This window comes from Ambystoma mexicanum, chromosome 7q (genome assembly GCF_040938575.1).
Source record: "Ambystoma mexicanum isolate Mex_15411 chromosome 7q, UKY_AmexF1_1, whole genome shotgun sequence".
Taxonomy (NCBI): Eukaryota; Metazoa; Chordata; class Amphibia; order Caudata; family Ambystomatidae; genus Ambystoma; species Ambystoma mexicanum.
In genome coordinates this window covers 144,794,774-144,821,281 of record NC_090941.1, presented here as the reverse complement: position 1 = coordinate 144,821,281, position 26,508 = coordinate 144,794,774, and the positions used below count along the sequence as shown (strand labels likewise).

The 26,508-nt window shown below is 52.8% G+C and overlaps 1 protein-coding gene across 2 annotated transcripts in view; it reads left to right on the top strand.

Moving 5' to 3' along the window:
• Positions 1 to 26,508, top strand: part of UGGT2 (UDP-glucose glycoprotein glucosyltransferase 2) — a 1,923,861-nt gene that overhangs the window by 1,254,708 nt on the left and 642,645 nt on the right. For both annotated transcript variants that reach the window (XM_069639785.1, XM_069639786.1), the window contains one exon: positions 20,074 to 20,159. In XM_069639785.1, coding sequence (XP_069495886.1) covers positions 20,074 to 20,159 — 86 coding nt within the window. The remainder of the gene's footprint in view (positions 1 to 20,073; positions 20,160 to 26,508) is intronic.

The following is a 26,508-nucleotide window of genomic DNA, read 5'->3' as shown; positions in this document are numbered from 1 at the left end:
GCCTGCCTCGCACAGGGTCAACCCAGATAAGGATTCTCGAGACTGCAGTTTTTCTAAGGATCATCAACACAGGAGAGAGACAGCCTCAATTTCAGCCTTAGCCCAGCAGACAGTCTGCTTGCAAGCACCGTACTCAGTCTGCTCAGCAACCAGCACTTCTGCATCTTTCGTCCATCAGTGCCAGAACAGGAATGCCTCTGTACTCTGCCTCAAAACCCTTTTTTATTAAACCCCTTGTCAATCACGAGCACCGCCCCTTATCCAGCTCATCCCACTAAAGAAATCACGCAATTTCCTCTGGGCCTTCCTTGTTATGCTAACTGCATTGCTTAAAAGAAAGATTAAACATTTCTCCTGCATTTCCTGCCCCAAAACAAAGCCATGTTTTTAGCCGAACGGGCCTTCACATTTTTCAGCTTACCACAGAGCACAGGTTCAGCTTGTACGTTTAAAATTAGTTTTTCTTTCACATTTTCAGAACATTATGCATTTTCATCAGTCTGCATCCAGCTTATTTCATGAGCTAATTTGCACTAAATGTTAATAAGGGAATCTGTTACATGTTAAATGGGGTTGGGTTAATTAGTATGTTAGATTTAGGTTAGTATTATATTCGAGTGCAATTCATTGAAATAGCATCATGAAGCAAAGTGATCAATTTCTAGCATGTGCTCTGTGCATTGACGTCTATTTAATTTTGCGTGAGACTCACACTCTTGAGTCCAGCAATGAGTTCCACACCCTTGGCCCTAGTTAAAGTTCAAACCCTCACTAAAATGTGAATGCTGAAATGTGGGGTCCAAATGTTGAAACACTGAGTCTAGATGTTGAAATGCAGAGCCCAGATTCCTACACCAGGCAGGAGAAGGGTACCTGCTTGGAAAAAAGTCAGGGGTTATGGGGAATTTCCTGTCTGAACACTTAAAAAAAGAAGAAAATGGGGGTCACAGGGTGTCCTCATGTAGCGCACCTCCACAGGAGTTGCATCATGGTAGATACTGCGGTACATCAGAAAAATGTAAGAGTCTACGACCACCAAAGCTGAGAATGTAACTGTTGTCAAAAGTCTGAAAAATAAGTGTGCTGATGAGTCCTGTCACATGTTGGATGAGCAGGAGAGGGGGAGAAAACACCTTTGGCAGCAAGTGCCATGGAAATCAGGTAAGTGGACCAGGCAGGAAGGGGAAGACTGGTGGCAGGGCTTGTACCACAGAAAGGAGTCCTGCGGAAACATGACCCTGATCCTCACCAACCTTTTTGTGGGTCTGATTCCTTTGGATTATGCACTGCTAAAAACTGGAAAATTAGCATAATGCATCCCTCTGGTTGACTGCATTATCATTGGGAGAGTTACAGGGGACAAGAAGTGTGGGAAAATCCCTAAAAAGCAAAAAAATGACATTGCTTTCCACAGTGCTCGTGGACCTGATTGTGAGGCCATAGAGTTGCAAATTCGGCCCATGGATGAGTAGTGGCCCACTAATCCACCGGGGTTGTGCATAGTATTCCTTGGACATGCAGTGTAGGCAAAGTGGATACTGGGGTAGGGCCAGTGGTCGTTTTAGATGGCCTTTGGTCATGTCCCAACTAAGTAGCCACTGACCATGGTTAAGGGCCATGACCAAGTGGCCCACGGACAAGCAATGTGGGTAAAGTGACGACTGGGTCTGGCCAGAAGACAAACCCAGTTGCTACGGGCAAAGTAGCCTTGCACATAGGCCATCACCAGTGATTTTCTGTCCCACAGATGGCGTGAAATGGCCACTGTGCCTGATGTTAGGCTGATCAGTCGTTTGTATATGATTGAGCAAGGAGTCCCTTTAGGTTTACTTTGACTCTGTAGCATTATAGATTATGGGGTTGATTCATGGAAATAATGTGTGCTGAAAATTCCCGCGCAGAGGTGCCAAAACGTGCGAATCGCAGTGCAAGTGCGAAAATCGCAGTGCAAGTGTGAAAATCGCAGGCAAACCAGCGCACATCGATTCATGGAAGTCCGTGCGCGAGAAAAACATTGGATGTGCGCTAAAAATGTGCGCCGCGCACGCTGGCGCACAAGTCATCCAAAAGTGTGCGCTACGGCCACTGCGAAATCGCACATAGCGCGGCGCACATCACAAAAGTAGGCGGAACACGGGGCGTAACACTCGGAATGGGGAACAACGTGTGAAAATATGGGCATCACGGGGGAAGTACAGGAGGCAAGTGCGCGGAACGCCCACACGCTCGCCTACAACCCGTATTCATGCAATCGAATAGGGCAAACCAGCGCATGGTCAAATACGCGCACACGGCCAAACAAGTACGCCACAAGAAAGCAGGCGGTAGCGTCCCTGCGACTGAAAAAAATGTGCGCCAAAATGTGCGCTAACAAAAAGCACCTATATACAGCCATGATGAATGGGCCGTACAGTGGCCCTCTAGGACAAATGAGGTGCAAAGGGGTACCGACAAACACGGACACCCGCTGTGTGAAAAATAGCGTGTGCATGTGTTCCTGGGTGCGCGGGAAGTTCCACACGCGATTGGCCTGGGTACGTGTACTCCGGGGTGCGCGGGAAGTTCCACACGCGATTGTCCTGGGTACGTGTACTTCGGGATGCACGTGAAGTTCCACACGCAATTGTCCTGGGTACGTGTACTTGGGGTGCGCGGGAAGTTCCACACGCGATTGGCCTGGGTACGTGTATTCCGAGGTGCGCGGGAAGATTCACACGTGATTTCAGCAGGGTACGTGTATTTCGGTGGTGCCGGGGAATGCTACACGTGATTTGGCCATGTGGGTCCTCCCAGGTGTTCCCTCTACACCCTCCACGTCCCCTGCAGGCAGCCCACACCACAGGGGACTACCCTGCACCCCTGCTCATGTCCCACAGGCAACCCATCCACCATGGCCATGGCCACCAGCCAACCCACATGTCACCTTGCACTACTGATCACCAACACATGTCTCCCAGCACCCCCACACCCAGCAGTGCAGGGGCACCCTCCACCAGGCCCCCACACATGTCTACCACCACCCCCCAGCAGTGCAGGGGCACCCTCCACCAGGCCCCCACTCATGTCTCCCTGCACACCCACCCCCCAGCCACCAGGGGCAGCCTCCACCAGGCCCCCACCCATGTCTACCCCCACCCCCAGCCACCAGGGGCAGCCTCCACCAGGCCCCCACCCATGTCTACCACCACCCCCACCCCCCAGCAGTGCAAGGGCACCCTCCACCAGGCCCCCACTCATGTCCACCACCAGCCCGACCCCCCAGCCACCAGGGGCAGCCTCCACCAGGCCCCCACTCATGTCTCCCACCACCCCCACCCCCCAGCAGTGCAGGGGCAGCCTACACCAGGCCCCCACTCATGTCCCCCTGCACCCCCACCCCCAGCAGTGCAGGGGCAGCCTCCACCAGGCCCCCACTCATGTCTCCCACCACCCCCATCCCCCAGCCACCAGGGGCAGCCTCCACCAGGCCCCCACCCATGTTTACCACCACCCCCACCCCCCCAGCAGTGCAGGGGCACCCTCCACCAGGCCCCCACTCATGTCCACCACCACCCCCACCCACCAGGGGCAGCCTCCACCAGGCCCCCACACATGTCTACCACCACCCCCACCCCCCAGCAGTGCAGGGGCACCCTCCACCAGGCCCCCACTCATGTCCACCACCACCCCACCCCCCAGCCACCAGGGGCAGCCTCCACCAGGCCCCCACTCATGTCCCCCTGCACCCCCACCCCCCAGCAGTGCAGGGGCAGCCTCCACCAGGCCCCCACTCATGTCTCACACCACCCCCCAGCCACCAGGGGCAGCCTCCACCAGGCCCCCACTCATGTCTACCACCCCCCCCCAGCAGTGCAGGGGCACCCTCCACCAAGCCCCCACTCATGTCCACCCCCACCCCCCAGCCACCAGGGGCAGCCTCCACCAGGCCCCCACACATGTCTACCACCACCACCCCCAGCCACCAGGGGCAGCCTCCACCAGACCCCCACACATGTCTACCACCACCCCTAGCCACCAGGGGCAACCTCCACCAGGCCCCCACACATGTCCCCCTGCACCCCCACCCCCCAGGGACACCCTCCACAAGGCCCCCACTCATGTCTCCCACCACCTCCACCCCCCAGCCACCAGGGGCAGCCTCCACCAGGCCCCCACTCATGTCCCCCTGCACCCCCACCCCCCAGCAGTGCAGGGGCAGCCTCCACCAGGCCCCCACTCATGTCTCACACCACCCCCCCAGCCACCAGGGGCAGCCTCCACCAGGCCCCCACTCATGTCTACCCCCCCCAGCAGTGCAGGGGCACCCTCCACCAGGCCCCCACTCATGTCCACCCCCACCCCCCAGCCACCAGGGGCAGCCTCCACCAGGCCCCCACACATGTCTACCATCACCACCCCCAGCCACTAGGGGCAGCCTCCACCAGACCCCCACACATGTCTACCACCACCCGTAGCCACCAGGGGCAGCCTCCACCAGGCCCCCACACATGTCCCCCTGCACCCCCACCCCCCAGCTGTGCAGGGACAGGCTCCACCAGGCCCCCACTCATGTCTCCCTGCACCCCCACCCCCCAGGGACACCCTCCACAAGGCCCCCACTCATGTCTCCCACCACCTCCACCCCCCAGCCACCAGGGGCAGCCTCCACCAGGCCCCCACTCATGTCTCCCACCACCCCCAGCCACCAGGGGCAGCCTCCACCAGGCCCCCACACATTTCTCCCTGCACCCCACCCCCCAGCCGTGCGATTTGCCTGGGTACGTGTACTACGGGGTGCGCGGGAAGTTCCACACGCGATTAGCCTGGGTACGTGTACTTCGGGGTGCGCGGGAAGTTTCACACGCGATTAGCCTGGCTACGTGTGTTTCGGGGTGCGCGGGAAGTACCACACGCGATTAGCCTGGCTACGTGTGTTTCGGGGTGCGCGGGAAGTTCCACACGCGATTGGCCTGGATACGTGTATTTCGGGGTGCGCGTTAACTTCCACACGCGACTGGGCCTGTGAGAGTGGGGTACGTGTATTCCAGGGGTGGGCGGGAATATTTACTCGCGACTGGGCCTGGGAGGGCGTGCTCCATGTATTCCTGGGGTGGGCGGGAAGATTCAGACCTTCGCCTACGACGCGCCGAAAAATAAATGGTCCAATCCTGAAACACGTACGCCAGCATGAAGCAGGCGTACGTCGACCCGCGCAGCATAAAAGTGCCCGCAAACAACAAGCTCAGACGCCAGGATGAATATACCGTTCCTAGCAGCAGTGGCCGTGGGTTACCAAAGGAGGAGGAGGAGGATAGTGATGGCCCGAATTTTCACTCCCAGAACCAGCCTTTTTGGGATGCCTGATGACCAGGCTGTGTATGGGAGGTACAGGTTTCCACCACACATAATACTGGACCTGGTCAGTGAGTGGGCGGATGACCTCACATCACCCACCCTGTGCTCCCAAGCACTCAGCCCCCTGGAGAAGGTCCTCAATGTACTGCACTTATTGGCCACAGGATCATTTCAGCGGACAAGTGCCATAGTGGGTGGGGTGTCACAGGCCACGCAGTCACGCTGCCTACACCAGGTCTTGAACATCATCACTCCACGCCCATCAGTCCGTAGGCATATATACCTGCCCAGGACACCTGCAGAAAGGCAGGCTGCCGCCCTCGATTTCTACGGTGTGGCACAATTCCCAAAAGTGCTAGGTGCCATTGACTGCACCCATGTGGCACTAAGTCCCCCCAAGGCATCTGAGCACATCTATAGGAACCGCAAGCACTGGCATTCCATCAACGTGCAGGTAGTATGTAATGCCAAGGGAATCATCACCTCAGTATATGCCAACTATCCAGGGTCCACCCACGACAGCTTCATTTACCGAATGTTTACCCTAAACCGGGACCTAGAAGCTGGGCGGCATGGCGATACATGGCTGCTTGGTGAGTATGAATGCCACTGCACATGCATGCATGTCAGATGCAGAGTTATGTCACTACCCCACTAATGATACCCATCACCTCCTCACCAGGGGACAGTGCCTACCATCTGAGCACCCACATGATGACGCCAATTCGGAACCCCATCACGCCTCCAGAGGTAAGATACAACACAGCCCATATTGCAACCCGGGGCATAGTGGAGCACACATTCGGAGTGCTCAAGTCACGCTTTCGCTCCCTTGACCGTTCTGGCGGGCAGCTGTTATATGCGCCCACAGTAGTGTGCAGGATCATAGTGGCAGCATGTGTCCTGCACAATGTTGCAACACGCCGGGGCCTGGCTGTGGACATGGGGATGCTCCCACATCCCCAACCACATGCACGCCTGCTGCGCATGGGAGGGGAGAGGGCACGGGGTGAGGCAGCCCGTACGCAGCTGGTGGCTAATTACTTCACATAGAAATCACACCCCAGTGGAGTGCACACAGCCCTGGCACATACCATCTGATAAGCAATGATGACTCGACCTGACAATTAAGACGAACAAAGGGACAGTCAACTGTCAGAACCATAGCAGCCTGAGATTGTTCATGTGGAAGTGTCACAATGTGTGCATCCCTACCTACACAAACACCACCAATGCAGTGTCATCAAAAGACACACTTCCATGCTGCAGAAATGAATACCCACTCGCAAAATACTACATGAAAACAGTGCCATGTCACCCAACCCCTCCCCGGCATGGCCACACAACACACCATGGCATGTCATGCAATGTGAGAGGAAACAAATTAATCCCCACAACATGCCCCAAGTGTCACCAGCTACAGTGTCCCTAATGGAAACATGGCCACACATGAAAAGCTCACAGTAATGCAGGACCTACAACACACATTACTAAATACTTAGCAAGAATACCAATCACCTACACAACCTCCAACCTACCTTAAACATGACATTACAGACTTAAAAATTTGCTAGCCTCACTACCTGATGATGCCAGCCCTCCGAACACTTCCAAGTATACAGTGTTAGCACCACGCAAGAGTGTAGGTGCACTGCTTACAACATGGACTCCAGTTCCAAGGTGGACCGCATTGTGAAGACATGAGGAATGGACTTGCAAATTAGGAGGATGAGATGGATGCAGAGGCACATATCAATACACCATGCAGTGTACAATACAACAATAATATGCACTATGAATGTATACACAGTATTGACTACAGACTGCCCACACATCGAATGGGAGTCCAATGTCACCATGTACGTCAATGTCACTTGGGCACACCCTTTGCAAGCCCATGGAAACGGGAAGCAGGAGAGGTGTGTGTCACAAAAACCCAAGCATCTGAACCAAATTCATGACAAGCCTGCATGTGCCCAGCCACAATGCAGCGTATGCCCACGGGAGCCACACAAGGCAACACACTGTCCCAAAAAAAAAAGAAAAAAAGGGCCATTAATGGGCCCGGAGGGGTGGGGGAGGCCACCCAGGAGGTCTGAGGACAGGGTGCACACCAAAACCCACCTGTGTGGATCTTGCGGAAAAAAAACACCTCCATGGGCTCATGGCCTACACGGCTACCCTATTGTGGGAGTATCACTGCTGTCGCTCTCCTCACCCTCTGCAGCTGCATCAGGAGGTGGTGGCACTATGGGAGGCAGCCCACGCAAAGCCCTAGTCTGTTCCTCCATGGCTGCAAGCATGCGGGTGTGGTAGGTCTCGTTCTGGAGGATAAGTGTGCGGAGGTCCCCATGCAACAACTCACGGGATGCCCGGACCTCCGCCCTAGTTGCCTGCATCTCAGCTGAGAGCGTACGTGTGAGACGCTCCAGCTGCTGTTCTGTCCTTTTGTTGGTTGAAGCCTCAAGCTCAACAAGAGTCGTCCTGAGGTGAAGGAGTTCCACCCTCAGGGCTTCCCTGTGGCCCTGGGACTCTATGGAAATGGCTTCCTGCAGAGTCGCCAGTGCCGCCCGCCTGTCCCTGTCGGACGCCAACATGTCCTCCCTGTGTGACTGGCAGATGGAGTCGGTTGCCTGCTGTAGTCGCTCCATTAGCCTTTCGGGGGGGACAATGGAAGTGGCCACCCTATCCATGGCCTGAGCCATCATCTCTGATGATGCTGCCTGTTGGGTTGCCATACCGTATATGGATTGCTCCCATGCGGTATTGCCAGGTGGCTGACGGCCACCACGTCGGCGGGCACCACACCTGTCTGGGGCAAGGCGAACTGCGCCTTGCTGTGCCGGCACTGCCTGAGGCTGCAGGACTGCATTCCCCTTCTGATCTCCTGGCCCAGGAACAGGATCAGATGTCGCGGAGTGTGACCCTGCATCTGTAACCACCAAAGGCGTACCTGCCAACACTGACATCCCCATTGAGGGTTCTAACCCTGTTGCAGGTGGGTCGGACAGAACAGAATCCCTCCCAGGAACACTCACCTGCGACGGCACATAGGTCTCATCATCCGAATCGACACCTGAATACAGCTCGGGGGAGGTGCAGCCAGAGACACCCCTTGAGAGCACGACCTGCAGCAGTTGTGGGTTCTCACCCACCACCACACCACGTCCCTCACTGGTGGTCGGTCGGCCCTCAGACCCCTCCTGGGTCTGCACCATCTCCACAACCCCAGCAGTATCAAGTGCGTCATCCCCTGCAAAGACATAAAAGAAAACAAATGGAAACAGGCATTAGCACTATGGCACACAATTAGGGCTGAGAGGCTACAGAAACAGTACTTGATTGACACATGTCCCACATGACTAAAACCCTCCCATGCATGCACCGTCACTGCGTGTGAAGGGTAGGCAGATGGCACACATTGATGACACCAAGATGGAAGATGAACACATTTGCTGCATGCTGCCTAGCAGTGGCATCACACATTGGCCAGTGATTGGCAGGTCAAATACACGTGCCATCACACAGATGGCATGTACCCTAGCCATGAAGTGAAGAGGGAGAGGAGGTCACCAATTGTTCATTAAGTCCAGTTTGCTAATGTAATTGATTTTTTCATTGAAATGGTTCAAATGTTTAACCTGCAGCACCCAGTCCAAAATGGTCCTATAGCACAGGGACATGTCTAAACAAATCATGTCCAGGAAACAAAGCCAGTCCACTGTACCATAGCCATGTCAGACATGTGACAATAGGACTGAGAAATCCCGAGTAAAAGTGGTGGTATGCAAACAATCTGCCTGAATAAACAGAGGTAAATAAGCAACAATGTTGTGGCAAGATGACACTCCAAGGGCAACTGGCGTGGTGTGTAACGCTCACCTGATTCCCGCAGAGGCGCCGGTCTTGACTGGGTGAATGCCGTATCTTCAAAGGTGATGTGTAACACACGGTTGGCTCTTTGGGCTGGACCTCTGTGCACTGTATGTCTGACTCGAAGAGTAAGATGTCTGCAGATAGAAAATATGGGATTAATGAACTGGGGTTATTGGGTGCCTCTCTCCTCTTCCCTTTCTCTTCTCCTGTAGAACCCCAAAGGTTAACGCCCTCACCTTAGGTAAGTGAACGCCGAGCTCTCCATCTGCCTCGGGCAGGGTGCCGTAACCAGTTTCTTCACTGGATAAGGGTGCAGGCCTCTTGACCTCAGAGGACTGCTGTCCGTCGTTAACTGCACGAACGGTAAGTTCTGGGCACTTCAAATGTCTTAAAAGTCTTTTGTAATGATATCTCTTGTTTTGCAGGGTTCCGGCGATGGCGGATGGCGGGCTGATGAGAGTTGAGGATCGAACCCGCGTGAGGAATAGAAGCGCCTGGAAGCACGTAAGTAAGCGCTTGTAGCCTGCTTCACGATGCGCACTAACTGTCCCTTTTATCTTGCAGGTACAAGTTCGGAGCTTTAGAGAAGCTGAAGGGTGCTGGAATACCCACTGGATTCGGCGTGGGAAGGAGTAATGGCACGTGAGTCATAAAGTTGCCCAATGTCTTTAAACGCACCTTCTTTTGTCTTTCAGATGCGGGATGCAGCGCCGAAGGCCTCCGGAGCGTGCGAAGAGCTGGTAAGCTTTTGTCTTTCAGATGCCGGAATGCAGTGCGAAGACCTCCGGAGCCTGCGAAGAGTAGGTAAGCCTTTGTCTTTCAGATGCCGGAATGCAGCGCGAGGCGTTGGTGACAGCCGATGGACCAGGTAAGAGATGCGCTGCCACTGAAGACCGTAGTGCTAACCTGTTCTTTCTTTGTCTTTACAGGTGCTGCTGAAGACTGGATTCCAGGATGGTAAGCCTTTGTTCCCTTAGGCCCAGGATCAGAAGCAGAAGACACGATGAGCGTTCTGCTGCAGAGAAAGCAGAATAACACAAAGCAAGATTCATCCATCGGGTGTGTTTTAAATAGCCTCCTGTAGTGCTTAGGTGTCTCCTTCCACAGCCACGCCTAGGTAAGAAAAGAGTTCCTGCTTTCCAGAAGAGTTCCAGTGTTCTGAACCTAGGGAGTGGCTCCTGCCCCACCCAAACAGAAGAGGATCAGGGGTTCAACTGGCAGGTAAGTAAGCAGCATGGTCTGCTGCAGGTAAGTCCACCCAAGCATTATGAGCCCGGCGCTTCCAGCGCTGGGACTGGGCATCTTTATGAGCCTGGTGCCACTGGCGCCAGGACAGGGTCCAAAAGGTCCCAATTGGGACTGGCTGGCACTCGGAACCGGGGTTATGGGTCTGCTTCCAAGGGAGTCGGGCAAGTCCTGATCTTTTGGAAGCAGAGATCATGACATGGTGTTGGGCTGGATGTCTAATGTTGGCAGAAGGGATGCTGCTATACCCAAATGCTGGTGCGCAGAATGTATAGGAAGAGGCACATGGGTGACCCAAACCACTCAGGCACACACACCCTCACCTGGCACCCAAACAGAAGCCCTCCCACACACACCATGCACATGGATGACACACACATGCATGTGCACTCACCGGACAATGCCTCGTAATCTGCCAGTTCTCCCACGCCTTGGATATGTTCCTCCATGACGTAGGTCCCAGCAACCTGCTCATGTGGAGTGAGTTCTATGTCGTCTGCTGGAGACCCACCTCCAGTCACTAGAGTTGCGGCATGACTTGAGGCCAGCTTATTCTTTGCCCTGCGCTTCAGGTCATTCCAGCGCTTGTAGCATTCAGTAGCTGTGCGCCTCACGATTCCAAGGGCACTTATGATGTCCACAATGGTCTGCCAGTGTGCCTGACGTTGTGCAGGTGTGGTCTTGGATCCTGCAACAATCACCATTTCGCGGTCATGTGCGGACACATAATCTACAAGTGCATTCAGTTCGTCCTCATTGAAGCTGGGCTTCCTTGACGGGCCGGACTGTGTAGCCGTGTCTGGGGCATCAGCCTCTACTGGACGAGCACTCTTCCTCTTCCGCTTGGAAGGTGGTGGGGATCCTGAGTGTCCTACGCCGCTCTGGACACTAGGGGCAGGAGCCCCGGTGGACTCTGTACTAGGAGTGTGGGATTGAACACTCAGCATGGGAGTTGGTGCAGGCATTAGCTCAAGTGTGATGGTGTCAGGGGGAATGTCAGCATGATGGACTTGGACCGACACTGTCCTGGCTGGGTGTGTGAGAGGTGGGGTGGATGGAGCCGCAGCTGCCCCTGCAGCTTCTCCAGCCTGACTACGCGGGGCAGCAGATGACCTAGCTGCCCCTGATCCACGTGGCCTGATGACACCAACGTTCACCGGCGCACGTGGCCTAGACCTGCTGACCTGGAAGTCAGCCATGGAGTCACCCTGTGCCAGGTCTGGTTCCACAGTGGGCTGGTCCAACAAGGGCTGAGCATGGATGGTGTCAGCCACGTTAACCTCAACCGGGGGGGGGCATGGGTGTCCCTGACTGCTCCTCCACACATGGGGGGCTAGGGGCACCCTGCAAGTCACGGCCACGTCCCCTACCGGATCCACCACGGCCACCACTTGGGGCTCGGCCACCTTTGCCACCCTTACGGGTTGTTCGCCTCCCAGCCATGGCACTGATGTTATTGTGCGTATGGGAGTCGATGTGAACTATTGTCCTGGGCAATTGGGGGTCAAAGGGGTTGGGTACCAGATGGTAATCGACCCTAGTGCTCTAGCAAGCCTGTATGTCACCCCTGGGGAAAGATGACAGGTCACGCAACGCACAGGCACCCCAAAAAAGGGAAGTAAGGTGCACGCAACCCCTCCTAGACTACGTGCGTGGAAAAATAAACCTGCACTATGATGTGGCTCCCAGAAACACAAGAATGAACGTATGCGTGTCACACGCAGCCTAGAATGACCTCTGAAGGGGTACGCGACACACGGGGCAAGCAAAGATGTGAAATACGTGCGCGACTCACCGTCTGCCAGGAACAAAAGCGTGAAAAATATGCGCGTGTGCGCGTTGGCAACACCCCTGGCAAAAGAAGAATTGTACGCTGTCTGAGGAGACAGGACAACAGTAGAAGGGAACGCTGTTTGAGGAAAAGAGAAAAAGCTGTCAGAGGTAACAGGGAGTACGAACTGGAAACGCCGTGAAGTAAATCGCGTGTGAACCGACAAGAAGTACAGATTTCACCCACTCGCTCTCCACGAAAAGCTCGTACAAGGAAATGGCGTTCTACACGTACCTTTTATACACACGTCACAGACGCGCATACGCGATGAGGCCATTTCCACCAATTACGCGCTTTGACACTTGGACGTGTATCTCTTTGTTTTTACACGCGCCATTCTCTACGGCCATGCGCGTGACATCACAGCTGCGCATGGGGGCCTTTGGGCCAATGAAATCGCCTATGCGTGCAGACGCGCTTACGCGCTAAGGGCCTTTCCTCGAATTACACGCAGACGTGTAGGACTTTTCACGTGCCAAATCACTCCGTATCAAGCTGGCCCACGCGTAAGCACACGGAAGACCACGCTCCTGCCCAGAAAGCCGATTTACTGCCCCCCAGAGCACCGAGCACGCTCCCACCTGCCATCTGCTGCTGCCTGCTGCCCACGTGCCCTGCCATTTGCTGCCTGCACATCAGCCAGGGGTGCTGTTGCTGTGACCACCCCTGCTGGAACCGAAGACTCCCGACTGGGATTCCATCGCTCCACAGCCCAGCCCCAGGACCCAGTTGCCCACCCACTCCTGCCTCTGGGGTTGTCATGTCGGGCACTGCAACATCTGGCACCACTGACAACCCCTGGCCAGAGAGGCAGAGGGGCACCAGCTTCAGTGCCAGGGAAGTTGGTGTCCTGTTGGAGCAAGTCCTGGGGCAGTATGATGCCCTCTACGGAAGTGTGCGCGCCGACAAGGAAGGACGGACTCGGATCTGGACGGACATCGTGACTGCCATCAACGCGGAGGGGGTGGCAGTCCGCGACTTCCAACATGTCAAGAAGCGCTGGGAGGACTTCAGGTCCAGGACCCTGAACAAGGCCGGCGCCTCTTGAAGGCAGCGGATGCTAAGGGGCGCCGGGGCCACTTGTCGGAAGATCAGATGAGGGTCCTGGAACGCATATCCCAGGCGCTCCACGTCCAGGTCCTTGAGAGGCAGACCCGTCTGGAGTCGAGCGCTAAGTGTACATGCATCATGATTGTAAGCTGGCCGTGTGGTGATGTGCCAGTAGTGTGGCGGTTGCACATCTGTTTGTATGGGGCCGAGTATGGGTGGGGGTGTACAGGACCGTGAGGCTAACACATGCGAGCGCTGTCATGTGTGGGACATGGATGGTGCTTGTGTGTGTAGGCTTGCATGCCAAATGCAGTTGTGTGGGCACACATGTTTGTATGAATGTGTATGTAAGTAGGCATGTTCGTGATGTCACACATGTATGTTGTTTTCAGCTGCATGTATCAGCACTGTGTACATGTGCATGTGTGGGTATTTGACAAGGGTGCAACAGTGATGCAACATGGATGCATGTGACAGTGGGATGTGGAAGCCTGATTGGCAGATGTGACATGGATGCCCATCGGAACACTGCGACAGTTGGCTGAGGTGTACACATGCATGCAAGTGTGGTGGTGTGCGTGCATGTGTAGTGCACTCCCTGTGTTGCATGTGATGTCTGGCTCACCTTTGCCTGCTCATGCTGTTGTATGTGTATGGATGGTGCGGGCAGTTGAGATGTGGCTGTTGTATGGCTCATGTGTGCATGTAGAAATGACATGTGTGTTGCCAATTGTGATGCCATGTCTGAGGTTTGCCAATGCCACTCATGTGCAACTGTCATGTGTGTATGTGTCCATTGTACAGTGCCCTGATGCCTGTGTTTTATTTCTCCCTGTCTGCAGCGTCAACTGATTAAGAGGGCGGAGAAGGTGCTGTGGAGCACAGCGGCGGGGATCGCACCACCAGCCGGAGACGCAAGGCCCGGCTCCCCTCCTAGGTTGTGATCTCATCGGGGAGTGAGGAGTCCGGTGCCGCGTCCCAGGCCGCAGCTGCCGGGGGGAGGTCCAAGAGGCGGAGGTCGGAGTTGGACTCCTCGGCAGCAGAAGGGGCAACTGGGACCCCACAGGGCCCAACGGGGGAAGATAGCACGGAGTCATCCAGGTTGGTGGGGGGTTTGGTGGAGGAGGAGGCCGTGCAAGCAACAGATACGGGGTCTGGAGGTGGGGATTCCACTGGTGCTAGTGGTGCAGTGCAGGACCAGGGACAGGAGGCAGCACAGGTCGCCGCGGAGGTACCTGTGTGCAATCCTGTCCCTGATCCTATCACTGCATCATCTTGCACCAGCAGGGATGCCTACGTCCAGACCCGTTTTCAGGCAGGGGTTGAGCTCACGACAACTGGCCTTCCTCTGCCTGCAGACGTGGCTATCCGGGTCCGGGTTGAGCCTGTCCTGACTGGTGTGGCGTTGCGTCAACGGGCCAAGCGAGATGACCTGCAGTCTTTTCATGAGGAGACTGCACGTCATCTCGAATGGCTCGTTGACCACGTCGGCCTACTGGGACAGGTCACCCAGGCCGGATTCCTCCATTTGATGGGGCTTGCTCAGACCCCCTCCTCAACTGAACCCCCTATGCGCCAGTCGTCCTCCGTGCCATCTTCCCACCCATCAGTCACCTGGGTGCCCTGTGGAGCTGCCTCTGACGGTGCGGCCAGGCTGGTGGAGGAGGCATCCCTGCCACAGTCGGTAGTCTGACGTCCAGCAGGGGTGGCCACATCAACGACTGCACCCCAGCCAGCGGAGGATGTGCAGGCAGCAGGAGGCAGTGCACGGGCAGAGGCACAGCAGCAGCAGCAACGTGGTGGGAGCCATGATGGCTCGGGGCCTTCGACATCGGAGGGGCAGGCATCGGCCAGAGGGCAGGAGGACCCAGGACAGGAAGTGTCTTCCGTGTGGCAGCGGTTGGGCCACGCCATAGATGCGGAGAGGCAGCGGGCGGAAGAGGCACGGCTCACGATGGTCAGGGCAGAGAACTCCATCCGGAGGGCCCTGGGGCGGGCCGAGTGCCTCGAGGCAATCCGCAGGGATTTTGGGGGGAACATGTGGTTGGCCCTGCGGACCCTCGGGGCCATGGAGGAGGAGCGCCTCCGGGACATTGAGCGGGAGTTCGATGATGCCCTGGCCCGGAACATCCCGAAGTGAGCCGTCGGACTAGCCCGCTGCCCTTGTAAATAGTTCTGTAGTTAGTGTTAGGTTTCCTTTGGTTTAGCATTTTTTTTGGACCTTTTGGACAATGGGCCAGATTTTTGTATATATTTTTTTTTTTTAGGTAGTGTTATTAGATAGGTTTCATTTCTTCTGTTGGGATCATGGACCATGGATTGTTTATCTGTATATAGTTGACTTTTGGATTTTCATTTTTTTTATGATTTCCCCATGGAGCAATGGTTTTCGATTTTAATTTTCCATTGGATTTACTTTTGTGGACTGTGACTTTGGACACCTTTCGTTTGCATTATGATTTGTGGTTTTGCATTATTTCACGTACCTGCTTGTTTTTTTTAAAATAATTTCCATTATTGTTTTTTTATTTTCGGTTCAATTTATGTTGCGTTTAATTCATATTTTTCTTCAAACTTCAATGTGTAGTATCATCTCATTGGTTTCATGCATATCATGATATGGGTTTTGACATTCACTGACACCCATTGGGTGTATGTGAGGGACATGTGTTCATTTCCAAACTTGCAATTGTGGTTATATCATGTTTTTGCCATTTCTAAGTGGGTGGATGCAATACTCAGGTGGGTGTTTGGCATTTGGAGGCTGACCATAAGGGCCAGGGATCTAGATTGTGTTGACATGTTGGCTGGGGGACATGAGTTTGGGCCTGGTGGAGGCTGCCCCTGCACTGCTGGGGGGTGGGGGTGATGGGAGACATGAGTGGGGGCCTGGTGGAGGCTGCCCCTGGTGGCTGGGGGGTGGGGTGGTGGGAGACATGAGTGGGGGCCTGGTGGAGGCTGCCCCTGCACTGCTGGGGGGTGGGGGTGATAGGGGACATGAGTGGGGGCCTGGTGGAGGTTGCCCCTGGTGGCTGGGGGTGGTGGGAGACATGAGTGGGGGCCTGGTGGAGGCTGCCCCTGCACTGCTGGGGGTTGGGGGTGATAGGGGAATGAGTGGGGGCCTGGTGGAGGCTGCCCCTGCACTGCTGGGGGTGGGCGTGATGGGAGACATGAGTGGGGGCCTGGTGGAGGCTGCCCCTGGTGGCTGGGGGTGGTGGGAGACATGAGTGGGGGCCTGGTGGAGGCTGCCCCTGCACTGCTGGGGGGTGGGGGTGATAGGGGACATGAGTGGGGGCCTGGTGGAGGCTTCCCCTGCACTGCTGGGGGGTGGGGGTGATGGGAGACATGAGTGGGGGCCTGGTGGAGGCTGCCCCTGGTGGCTGGGGGGTGGGTGTGCAGGGAGACATGAGTTGGACATGAGTGGAGGCCTGGTGGAGGCTGCCCCTGCACTGCTGGGGGATGGGGGTGATGGGAGACATGAGTGGGGGCCTGGTGGAGGCTGCCCCTGCACTGCTGGGGGGCTGGGGGTGATGGGAGACATGGGTGGGGGCCTGGTGGAGGCTGCCCCTGCACTGCTGGGGGGTGGGGGTGATGGGAGACATGAGTGGGGGCCTGGTGGAGGCTGCCCCTGGTGGCTGGGGGGTGGGGGTGCAGGGAGACATGAGTGGGGGCCTGGTGGAGGCTGCCCCTGCACTGCTGGGGGGTGGGGGTGATAGGGGACATGAGTGGGGGCCTGGTGGAGGCTGCCCCTGCACTGCTGGGGGTGGGGTGATGGGAGACATGAGTGGGGGCCTGGTGGAGGCTGCCCCTGGTGGCTGGAATGGGGGTGGTGGGAGACATGAGTGGGGGCCTGGTGGAGGCTGCCCCTGCACTGCTGGGGGGTGGGGGTGGTGGGAGACATGAGTGGGGGCCTGGTGGAGGCTGCCCCTGCACTGCTGGGGGGTGGGGGTGGTGGGAGACATGAGTGGGGGCCTGGTGGAGGCTGCCCCTGCACTGCTGGGGGGTGGGGGTGATAGGGGACATGAGTGGGGGCCTGGTGGAGGCTGCCCCTGCACTGCTGGGGGCGGGGTGATGGGAGACATGAGTGGGGGCCTGGTGGAGGCTGCCCCTGGTGGCTGGAATGGGGGTGGTGGGAGACATGAGTGGGGGCCTGGTGGAGGCTGCCCCTGCACTGCTGGGGGGTGGGGGTGGTGGGAGACATGAGTGGGGGCCTGGTGGAGGCTGCCCCTGCACTGCTGGGGGGTGGGGGTGATGGGAGACATGAGTGGGGGCCTGGTGGAGGCTGCCTCTGGGGGGTGGGGGTGCAGGGAGACATGAGTTGGACATGAATGGGTCCTGGTGGAGGCTGCCCCTGCACTGCTGGGGGGTGGGGTGATAGGGGACATGAGTGGGGGCCTGGTGGAGGCTGCCCCTGGGGGTTGGGGGTGGTGGGAGACATGAGTGGGGGCCTGGTGGAGGCTGCCCCTGCACTGCTGGGGGGTGGGGGTGATAGGGGACATGAGTGGGGGCCTGGTGGAGGCGGCCCCTGGTGGCTGACATGAGTGGGGGCCTGGTGGAGGCTGCCCCTGCACTGCTGGGGGGTGGGGGTGATGGGAGACATGAGTGGGGACCTGGTGGAGGCTGCCGCTGGGGGTGGGGGTGCAGGGAGACATGAGTGGGGGCCTGGTGGAAGCTGCCCCTGCACTGCTGGGGTGTGGGGTTGATGGGAGACATGGGTGGGGGCCTGGTGGAGGCTGCCCCTGGTGGCTGGGGGTGCAGGGGGACATGCGTTGGTGGGCAGTAGTGCAAGGTGACATGTGGGTTGGCTGGGGGGGGGCATGGCCATGGTGGATGGGGTGCCTGCAGGACATGTGCAGGGTAGGCCCCTGTGGTGTGGGCCACCTGCAGGGGCCGTGGAGGGTGTAGAGGGAACACCTGGGAGGACCCACACGTGCAATTCACGTGTGGTGCTCCCCGCGCACCCCTGTAATACACGTACCCTGCTGCTTTTGCGTGTGATACTTCCCGCGCACCCCTGGAATACACATACCCTGATGGAATCGCGTGTGATACTTCCTGCGCACCCCTGAAATACACGTACCCTGCTGCTTTTGCGTGTGATACTTCCCGCGCACCCCTGGAATACACGTACCCTGCTGATTTTGCGTGTGATACTTCCCGCGCACCCCAGAAATACACGTACCCTGCTGCTTTTGCGTGTGATACTTCCCGTGCACCCCTGAGATACACGTACCCTGCTGCTTTTGCGTGTGATACTTCCCGCGCACCCCTGAAATACACGTACCCTGCTGCTTTTGCGTGTGTTACTTCCCACGCACCCCTGATGCACACGTACACAGGACAATCGCGTGTGGAACTTCCCGCGAACCACTAAAATACACGTTCCACGCTTGGCGTTTGCTGTTTGCCAGCCCTGTGAACTGGTCCAGGGTTAGCGCAGCCCTTTGCAATGATTTGGGGATTTTGAAGGCTTTTCCTTGCGCGAGGGCGTTCTTGGGGGCGTAACTGGCGCTGCTGCAGGGTCGCTGCGCCACGGCTGGTTTCGGAGGCTAAAATCCATGAATACGCTGTGCGATGAAAAGGATTTTTTCGCACGCGGCTGGCACAGTGTATCGCACGGTGGCACTGTGCGCCAGCCGCGTGCGCCATTTTTGTACGAATTTCTATGAATTACCCTGTATATGTTCTATATGTTTTACAAATTATGACTAGACAGTAGGATGAGTTGACATTTTCTGTGTAGAACTGGGTACCTGACCAAAGGATTGTTTCCCAAAGTATGCTGTGCAATGTGCTACTGATAATTTACGCAAATTTCAAATATTCCTTAAAATCGACTGACTTTGTGTGGTCTAAATGTGTACCTTGTTTTAAGATTATTAATATTAAGTGCATGGAATGTTTTTTGGATTCAAGGATAAACGTTAGTACCATATTAATTGTGAGTGCATGGGTGTTGCAGATAGCTTCAGACCATATCGATTGTGAATAGTGTACATCCGTAGTTATAGGGTGCTCCCTTGCAGCGTAAAACTACTGGAAATGCAAAACTGAGCAGAGCAGCAGATTTGAGACACAGGATGCAACTTGAATTTACTGTAGTAGAACTCAGAAGTTTTTGTCTCTATATTGTGCCTTAGATGGTGATATGTTTTCTGTTGATGCTGGTTGGATAAATGATATTTCAGAATACTGTAGATGTTGACCATTTGAAACTTCAGAATATGTTTTAATGCCCATAACCCCTTTAATGCACCCATCTTTAAAGGTCATTGTTGTATTCTGTATTTTATCATTTTATATATTTAGCTTCAAATTTTTATATGTTCACAATTTGTTGTACTAAAAGGGATATCCTTGATGTTTAAACATACTAAATACATAATGCAGGTTAAGTCACCTAGATGAGTCTTAATATGTATTTAACAAAAGCGTTTGGAAATGTACTAGAACCTATATCAAAAGGAGACAAGATTACCTTTTAGGTATGAAGCCAGTTTTACCATCCTTTAATATATTATTTTTTTATACTAGACCTATACTATTTCCTTTGTGTGCATTGTCAAAGGTTCTTGGTGAATTATAACATCATGTTAATGCAAACCAGTAAGAACGTGTTATAACTTTTAAGGCACAGAGAAAGGGTTGTATTCTACCGATGGTTTGATAGAGGTGTACTGTTGTCAACCACATTTCAATGTCTGCTTCATTTTGTTCTGTGCTTATTGAACCCTCAGGTGCAGAAAAATCCAGACAAAATAAACGAGGATCTTCTTAGTGACGTTAGCACTGAAAAGGCTGGAGTATGGGAATCTATTATGAGGTAACTCAGTATTCAGTTATAGTAGTTCACAGCTAAGACATTATTTCCCTGCTGAAGGTGGAATTTAGTTTGATCAAATGTGCAATATTTACTGTTTTTGATGGGTTTCATTTGTGCCTTAGTAAATACCAATTTCTAATGGATAACCTTCCTCCCTTACATTTCTTGCCTTTAGAAATGCACCTCCAGGTGTAGGCAGGTTAAGAAAATGTTTACAAGCACTAGAGGACAATGCACGGCTGCTTGCTGCCTCCGGCCAGCACCAACAACTCCCTTAAATGCCAGAAGTGACACCACTGGCATACATACTGAGCTGTGCACGCCATTTTAGTGTAGATCCTTTTTATCATGGTCAAGCAGCTAGATCTTCAGGAAATAGCTGTTAAAGATTTTTCTTCACCATCTCATCAGATAGGACAGCCTTATAGACCCGTAAGGGTTGTGGCAGACATAAGTCTGCCTCAGGCCCCCATCAGTGCTTCATTCGCTGCCTGTCAGGGCAGTGGCATAAAAGAATGTGCATACTGTCAATTGATGCACCCAAAGATGGCGAGAGTTTAGGTTGCCAAGCTCCTCATTGCCTTCAGCAAATCTGGCGAGAGCAGAGCAGGGTTTCTCCCTGCATGGGTTTCTCAAATTGCATAGACATTGGATGAGAAAATGTCCAAAGAGTGTTTGGTCTACATGAAGGAGTTTGTAAACCTGTATTTTCTGGGAGATGCCTGTATGTTACTGTGGCAATTCTTCTTTTCCCCCATTTCAGCTCATTACGTTAGTCCTCCAGGAACGGGATCATTACAGGTTGACTATGATTTTGATCACCCTGGATTTGTCTAGAAGGTCTAGGTTGCCAGTGTTTATAGACAGAATGTTCTGCCTATCCTGGAAACTCCAGTGGAGAGCCCATGTCCTCTCTCAGGAGGATTGAATGATTCGTCATTGCAATATGGGCCAGCTGAACTTGCATGCCCCTTAAACAAAGAATGCAGGGTTTTTGTTCCCCTCTTGTTTTTTAAAGCTCTCACTTTGTAATACCCAAATGTTGTATATTAAAGGGTCTTAAGCGCAGCGTGTAGGATAACCAAAGTACCCAGGAGAATGGCAGAGAAAAGCATGCATCTGGTGCATGGACCCGACCATCTTGTGGATGGCTAAAACCTTACGCGTAGGCCGTGTAGCGTACAACTAGCACCACATAGTGGTGAGATTTGCTTTTAAGCTGATCAGTGATCTAGAAAAAAATTATTATGTAGGTGCCAGCTTAAAGAGACACAGGGCATCATGTTGTGTCAAAGAGAGCATCCTGTGTCGGCCTGTATTACAAATGTCCATTAAAGGTCCTAAGATTAGGCAAGGGCTTTGCTGTTACGTAGGTGCGTTAGAACTCCGTCACTCATTTAACAGGTCACTTCTTTTCTAGCTCTGCATACCCAGAGTGTTCCGTCTTCTACAAAACATCAGTGATGGCCTGAATCAAGAGGTGCAGTGGCAGATTCATCGGCATGTCTTTGCAATGGCACAATCATACTGAGAGTAGGTCATTCAAAGACGGGACTATTAATCATTCATCACGTTTTCCCATATTTTTTACTTCTTTATCATGAACACCTAAATCGGTCAATTCTAGTGTTCCAAACAATTGCCCCTTTGATGCCAGTTGATGCTGAAAGGTTTGCCTTGTATGTTTACCTCGCAAGAGTGGTCATCACAAGTGTAATGTTGGTCTCTATCATAGGGTTTAGATTGAGTCCTGACGCTATGCCAGAGAACCTCTTACACTACCCATAGGCAGATTTAGGGACGAGAAGGTCAAAAGATAGATAATTTAGCATACCCTGTTGACCTCAATAGTCATCTTCTCTGGGAGTCATGCTTCAAGATCTCGCCGACCCAGGCAGGGTTTCCCCAGACCAGTCAGGCCATGTGGGAAGTCGCTCCTTATAACTCCAATATGAAGCAGCAACACATTGGTTTGATTAAAATGGAACTAGTATCCCTGTTCCCTAGTGGAAAGAGCCAGGATACAAAGAACATCAGTCTCCTATGAAGAGAAACACACATGGGTCATTCACTCAAGCCCTAGTACTACCTTCCCTTAGCTAGGAAACCTTAGTAAAGTGACACCCCCATGACCCAACATTCACCAGCATGGTGGGCACACTCAAACATTTATACTGCCCCCAAAGCACTGGAAAGCCCAATTCGACATGCCATAAAAATGGGAATAAAGTAGGTCTAAAAAGCTCAAAATTCTGCAGCCCTAATCCCTGTTTCCCCCTAAAACAAAGCACCAAACCAGGGGTAGAGGAAAGCATGTTCCTAACGAAACAGCTGATGGAACAGAGGCGTAGCCAGGATTGACTTGCAAGTTGGGCCTGAAGCCAATGAAGTTGGGCCCCGCCCACCACAGTGACATTAACGCTGCAAATTCCCACACAGCGCTGCTGAGTGGGCATTTATAGATTTTGGGTGGGCCTTTCCTGCTCAGGCCCTACCCCGTCTACGCCTCTGTGATGGAAACACATGGCACAAATTCAATATGTCTACCAGCCCTATTAAAGTACTTCTCCCCCTGGCTACAAAGCACAAGCTAATCAAGTTGTGCCAAAGAAGCACCCAATAGGCCAACAAATCAGCCAGTTCCTGGTTCATCCAGGGCAGAAGGAGCCCCGTTTCTCCATTATGGGTGAGGGAAAGCAGGATTCCAGACGGAATTTAGGGGAGCTTAAGGAGCAGTTCTCTTAGGAGAGTCATAAAACCAGTGTTTGCTGGGGAGCCAGTGATCAGGGACATTTTAAAGCAGGTAGTCCTGTAGGGGTGGCTGATGTTGCAAAGATGCTGATGTCACTCCGCCTCACTAATGCCCCTTCTCTTAGATCCCGAGCCAGGCTCCCCCAGTCTTCTTATCATTCATACCCTTGCCACACTTATCTGACCCTCTTTTTGCATCCGCAGTAGCACTCTTCTGGGCTTTTTGAATCAAATTCAAAGTGCCCGCTTGGAAGGGGGTGAGGGGATGTCTCACTCCCATTAATCCTGACTATTGTGTGCTCCTATCCTGCCAGTTCCTTGATGCAGCTCAGTGGTCAGATACCACTAAGTGCCCAAATGCAGTAAAGGGGCCTCGGCTGGCTAAGCATCCGGAGAGAGAAGAGATGCCAAACATAGCAGGAAGACCTGGACTCCTGAAAAGCTGAACTGCTCACATAGTGTGAATGTCACCATAACCCCTAAAGAAAGAGGAGCAGGGCAAGAACACCTTTATAGTGGGAAGGGCACTACATCCCCTCAGAGAAAGTGAGAATAAGCTAACAGGTGAGGGATTCATTAGGGAATGAGAAGGGCACTTAACAGGGGTACAATAACCCAGCGCCAGGAAGCACTGTGTCAGCCTCTTTCCTTCAGATGTGGATTACAACTAGCGAGGCGGGTAATGCCCTTCTGAAGAGGACCTGTGGCAAAGAAGCAGTGGGGTACAACACCCCTGTTACTGGGACCTGAAACTAGAAGAATCTGGACAATATATATCTGAGGCTGTATTGCTTTTAGAGAAGACCGCCAGTGTCTCCTGATAAGAATAATCTGAACACTTTCTTTATCCCATCCTGACACTGCTGAGTTTGATCAATCCCAAGGCGAGCAACTCCTTTAATCTTCTAGATAAACCTCTAGGCCTATAAGTGTTTATCCCAACCCTTTCCTGTATTGTGGACTGGCACCAAGACACGTGCTAGCTGCTGGGTCCCTGAGTCCATGCAATAGTTTGGAGAACCAGAGTGAGACTGGTTTCCCTATTCTTTTAGGAATCCTGACACCATTTACTTAGTTTGTTGTGAGAGAAGAATATCATTTTTTGTTGTTAAATCGTTTGTGTTTTTCTTTATCCCTTTTTTCATTCCTGCAATGTTTGCCCTCAGAAATGTCTTGCCGAATCGTTAATCTGATCACTGTAGCACTGCCTTGTATTGCTGTGAGAATGGTGCCCGCAGATACACCGGGTTTTACGATTACTACGAAAAATACGCAAACGCTCAAAAATGAGTCTTCTGCATTGCGCACTGCACGTGCACCACTCCTCATCTGTCGGTCCTCCCACACGTCCCTCCCCACGCACTGTGTAAATCCCTCCTGACACTTTCCTGTTATCCTATTTCCATGTGATGCCGTTTTTATTCCAATCTGATCTTGCAATTTTCTAGCAGGAGTCCTACAGTATGACAAACGATCTAATTCAAAATGGCGCTCTGCCCTCCCCACGCCTGCCTTGATGTGAGATCACCCGTTTTCCTCCTTCAAATGTCATTTTGAGCACTTTTCTTTGTCGCACTCTCTCAACATTACCACCCGAATCGCTTCCATTGAGCAAAAAAAAAAAAAAAAGCAGGCTTTTCATTTAAAAAAGCCCCAGCGCCGCAATGCACTAAGGAGAAATATAAGTGCCTGGGGGGGAGAGGGGGGGGTGTTGAGGACTTTCTCCATTATGTGCTGGACGAATTTACACCAAGCCACATAAAGAAATCAGCAACACTAGCCTGCGCCCAACTTATTTCTTATTTGCCACAGACCCGTCCATCCTTTTCTTTCTGTACACATGTTCAATGGAAGCATCTTTTCTCTATGGGGAACTGCATGCGAATAGACAGAACAAAAGTTTTTCTCCTACGCTTAATAACTTTTGAACACGTTTTCCCGAAAGTGTCAAGCTTGGAGGGTCTCGACCCCCTTCACTCGCACACATTTCTTTTGTCAGGAAAATGTCCTCCAAATCTATCCAGAGAATTAAAAGTTATCAGCAGTAGAATTTGGGCAAAAGTCCATGTACATTAGTTATAGCTTAACTATAGGGTGTGGGTCGCTGCCCTATGATGTGTGTATATATGTATGTTTATTTCATGACAGCGTGCAATAGCTGTATAAAACCCTGCAGGTTTACTTATTACACTATAAGGACATCACTGTTCCCCTGTCATAAGACAATGACATCACTACAGTAACCTGTAATAACTTATTACATTTGAGTTGTGACGACGCAGTGTGTTATGCTTAAGCCGCCACACAACTCTAGCTGCTAGTTGAGCACTTAAAGCCGTGGCTAGCTTTTCAGATTCCTCTCTTCTTAAACTTTATTTAGCCCTTTTCACCCATTAGCTGATAAATACATCTTTACAATAATATGGCTAAGCTGTGAACTGCTGGATTTTAACACGGGCGAGCAAGCATCTGTTTGCATGTTATCACTTATTTCAAACCACAAAAAGAACTTTTAAATGCATTCCATTAGCCTACTTTGAACCGCTTTTTACAACACATAACCTGCGCATTCTTTTTTTTCATCCAAACATATTTTTCATTGATTGTATTTGCCAAAAACTGAAAGATCTCTTGCATTAGAGTAAGCAAGGGAACAAGTGTATAAAGGGAATGACGTTGCAACCCTATATTATCAGGAAGAAAATACCTCCTACTGTGTACAACAAAAAGATATTTGAATTCACCTTCGCCTTCTATGACCTTGTAAAGGAACGCGATCTTTGGCCCCATTCTTCTATGTGCTCACAAAACTCCTCTGCGACTTCCAATATCCTTTTAAAGTGTGTGTATGTGTGTTTACCCTTCTGTTAAACATTAAACCAATATTAACAGTAACCATAGGTCATAAGGCTGTGTGGTACACACAAAGATACTGTATACGGATCTTAGGATTTCAAACCGTGTTTATTTATACCAACAAGTACATTTCAAGATTAAGTCTTTTTGTGTGGTGCAGTGTATAGTGCAGGCTTTTGTTGTCCCTTTCATCTCTTCGTGATTCTTGTTGCAGGGTTGACAGGCCTTTCTGTACTCTGTTGCTCTGTCATTTGTCGTGGTTGCATCTTGCTCTACTGCTTTATAACAAAGCTGCCAGATGTATTGGCATCTTCTCTACCAGCTGCTGGTTGAAGCAGAATTTCGCAGGTAGTCATAGACCCTTCCACGGAAGGAAACCCCCCTCTTGTATCCCCCGGAGGGGACTTCATGATCTTCCCTTTCCTCAATCACATTGTGGCTTTCAGCCCCTGGTTTCACCTTTTTAGTTCTGCCTTCTTCGGCCGTTTAGAAGTCCTCTTCATTCCTTTGAAACCCTCTTTCCTCGTGTTACCACTTGCATTTCTGTGTGCCTTTTCTGCTCTCTTTAGGCTCTATCACTTCCTTTAGCACAACCATCTTCCTGGTCTTCATCTTGAGGTGTTTCAGTGCCTACCTCACCTGCTTCTTGTCTTTTGGCACCTTCTTCTCTCCTTTTGAGCCCAACTGTTCCTGATGATGATCCCTTGCCACCGCAGATTCTCGTTCCACATTCTCATACTTT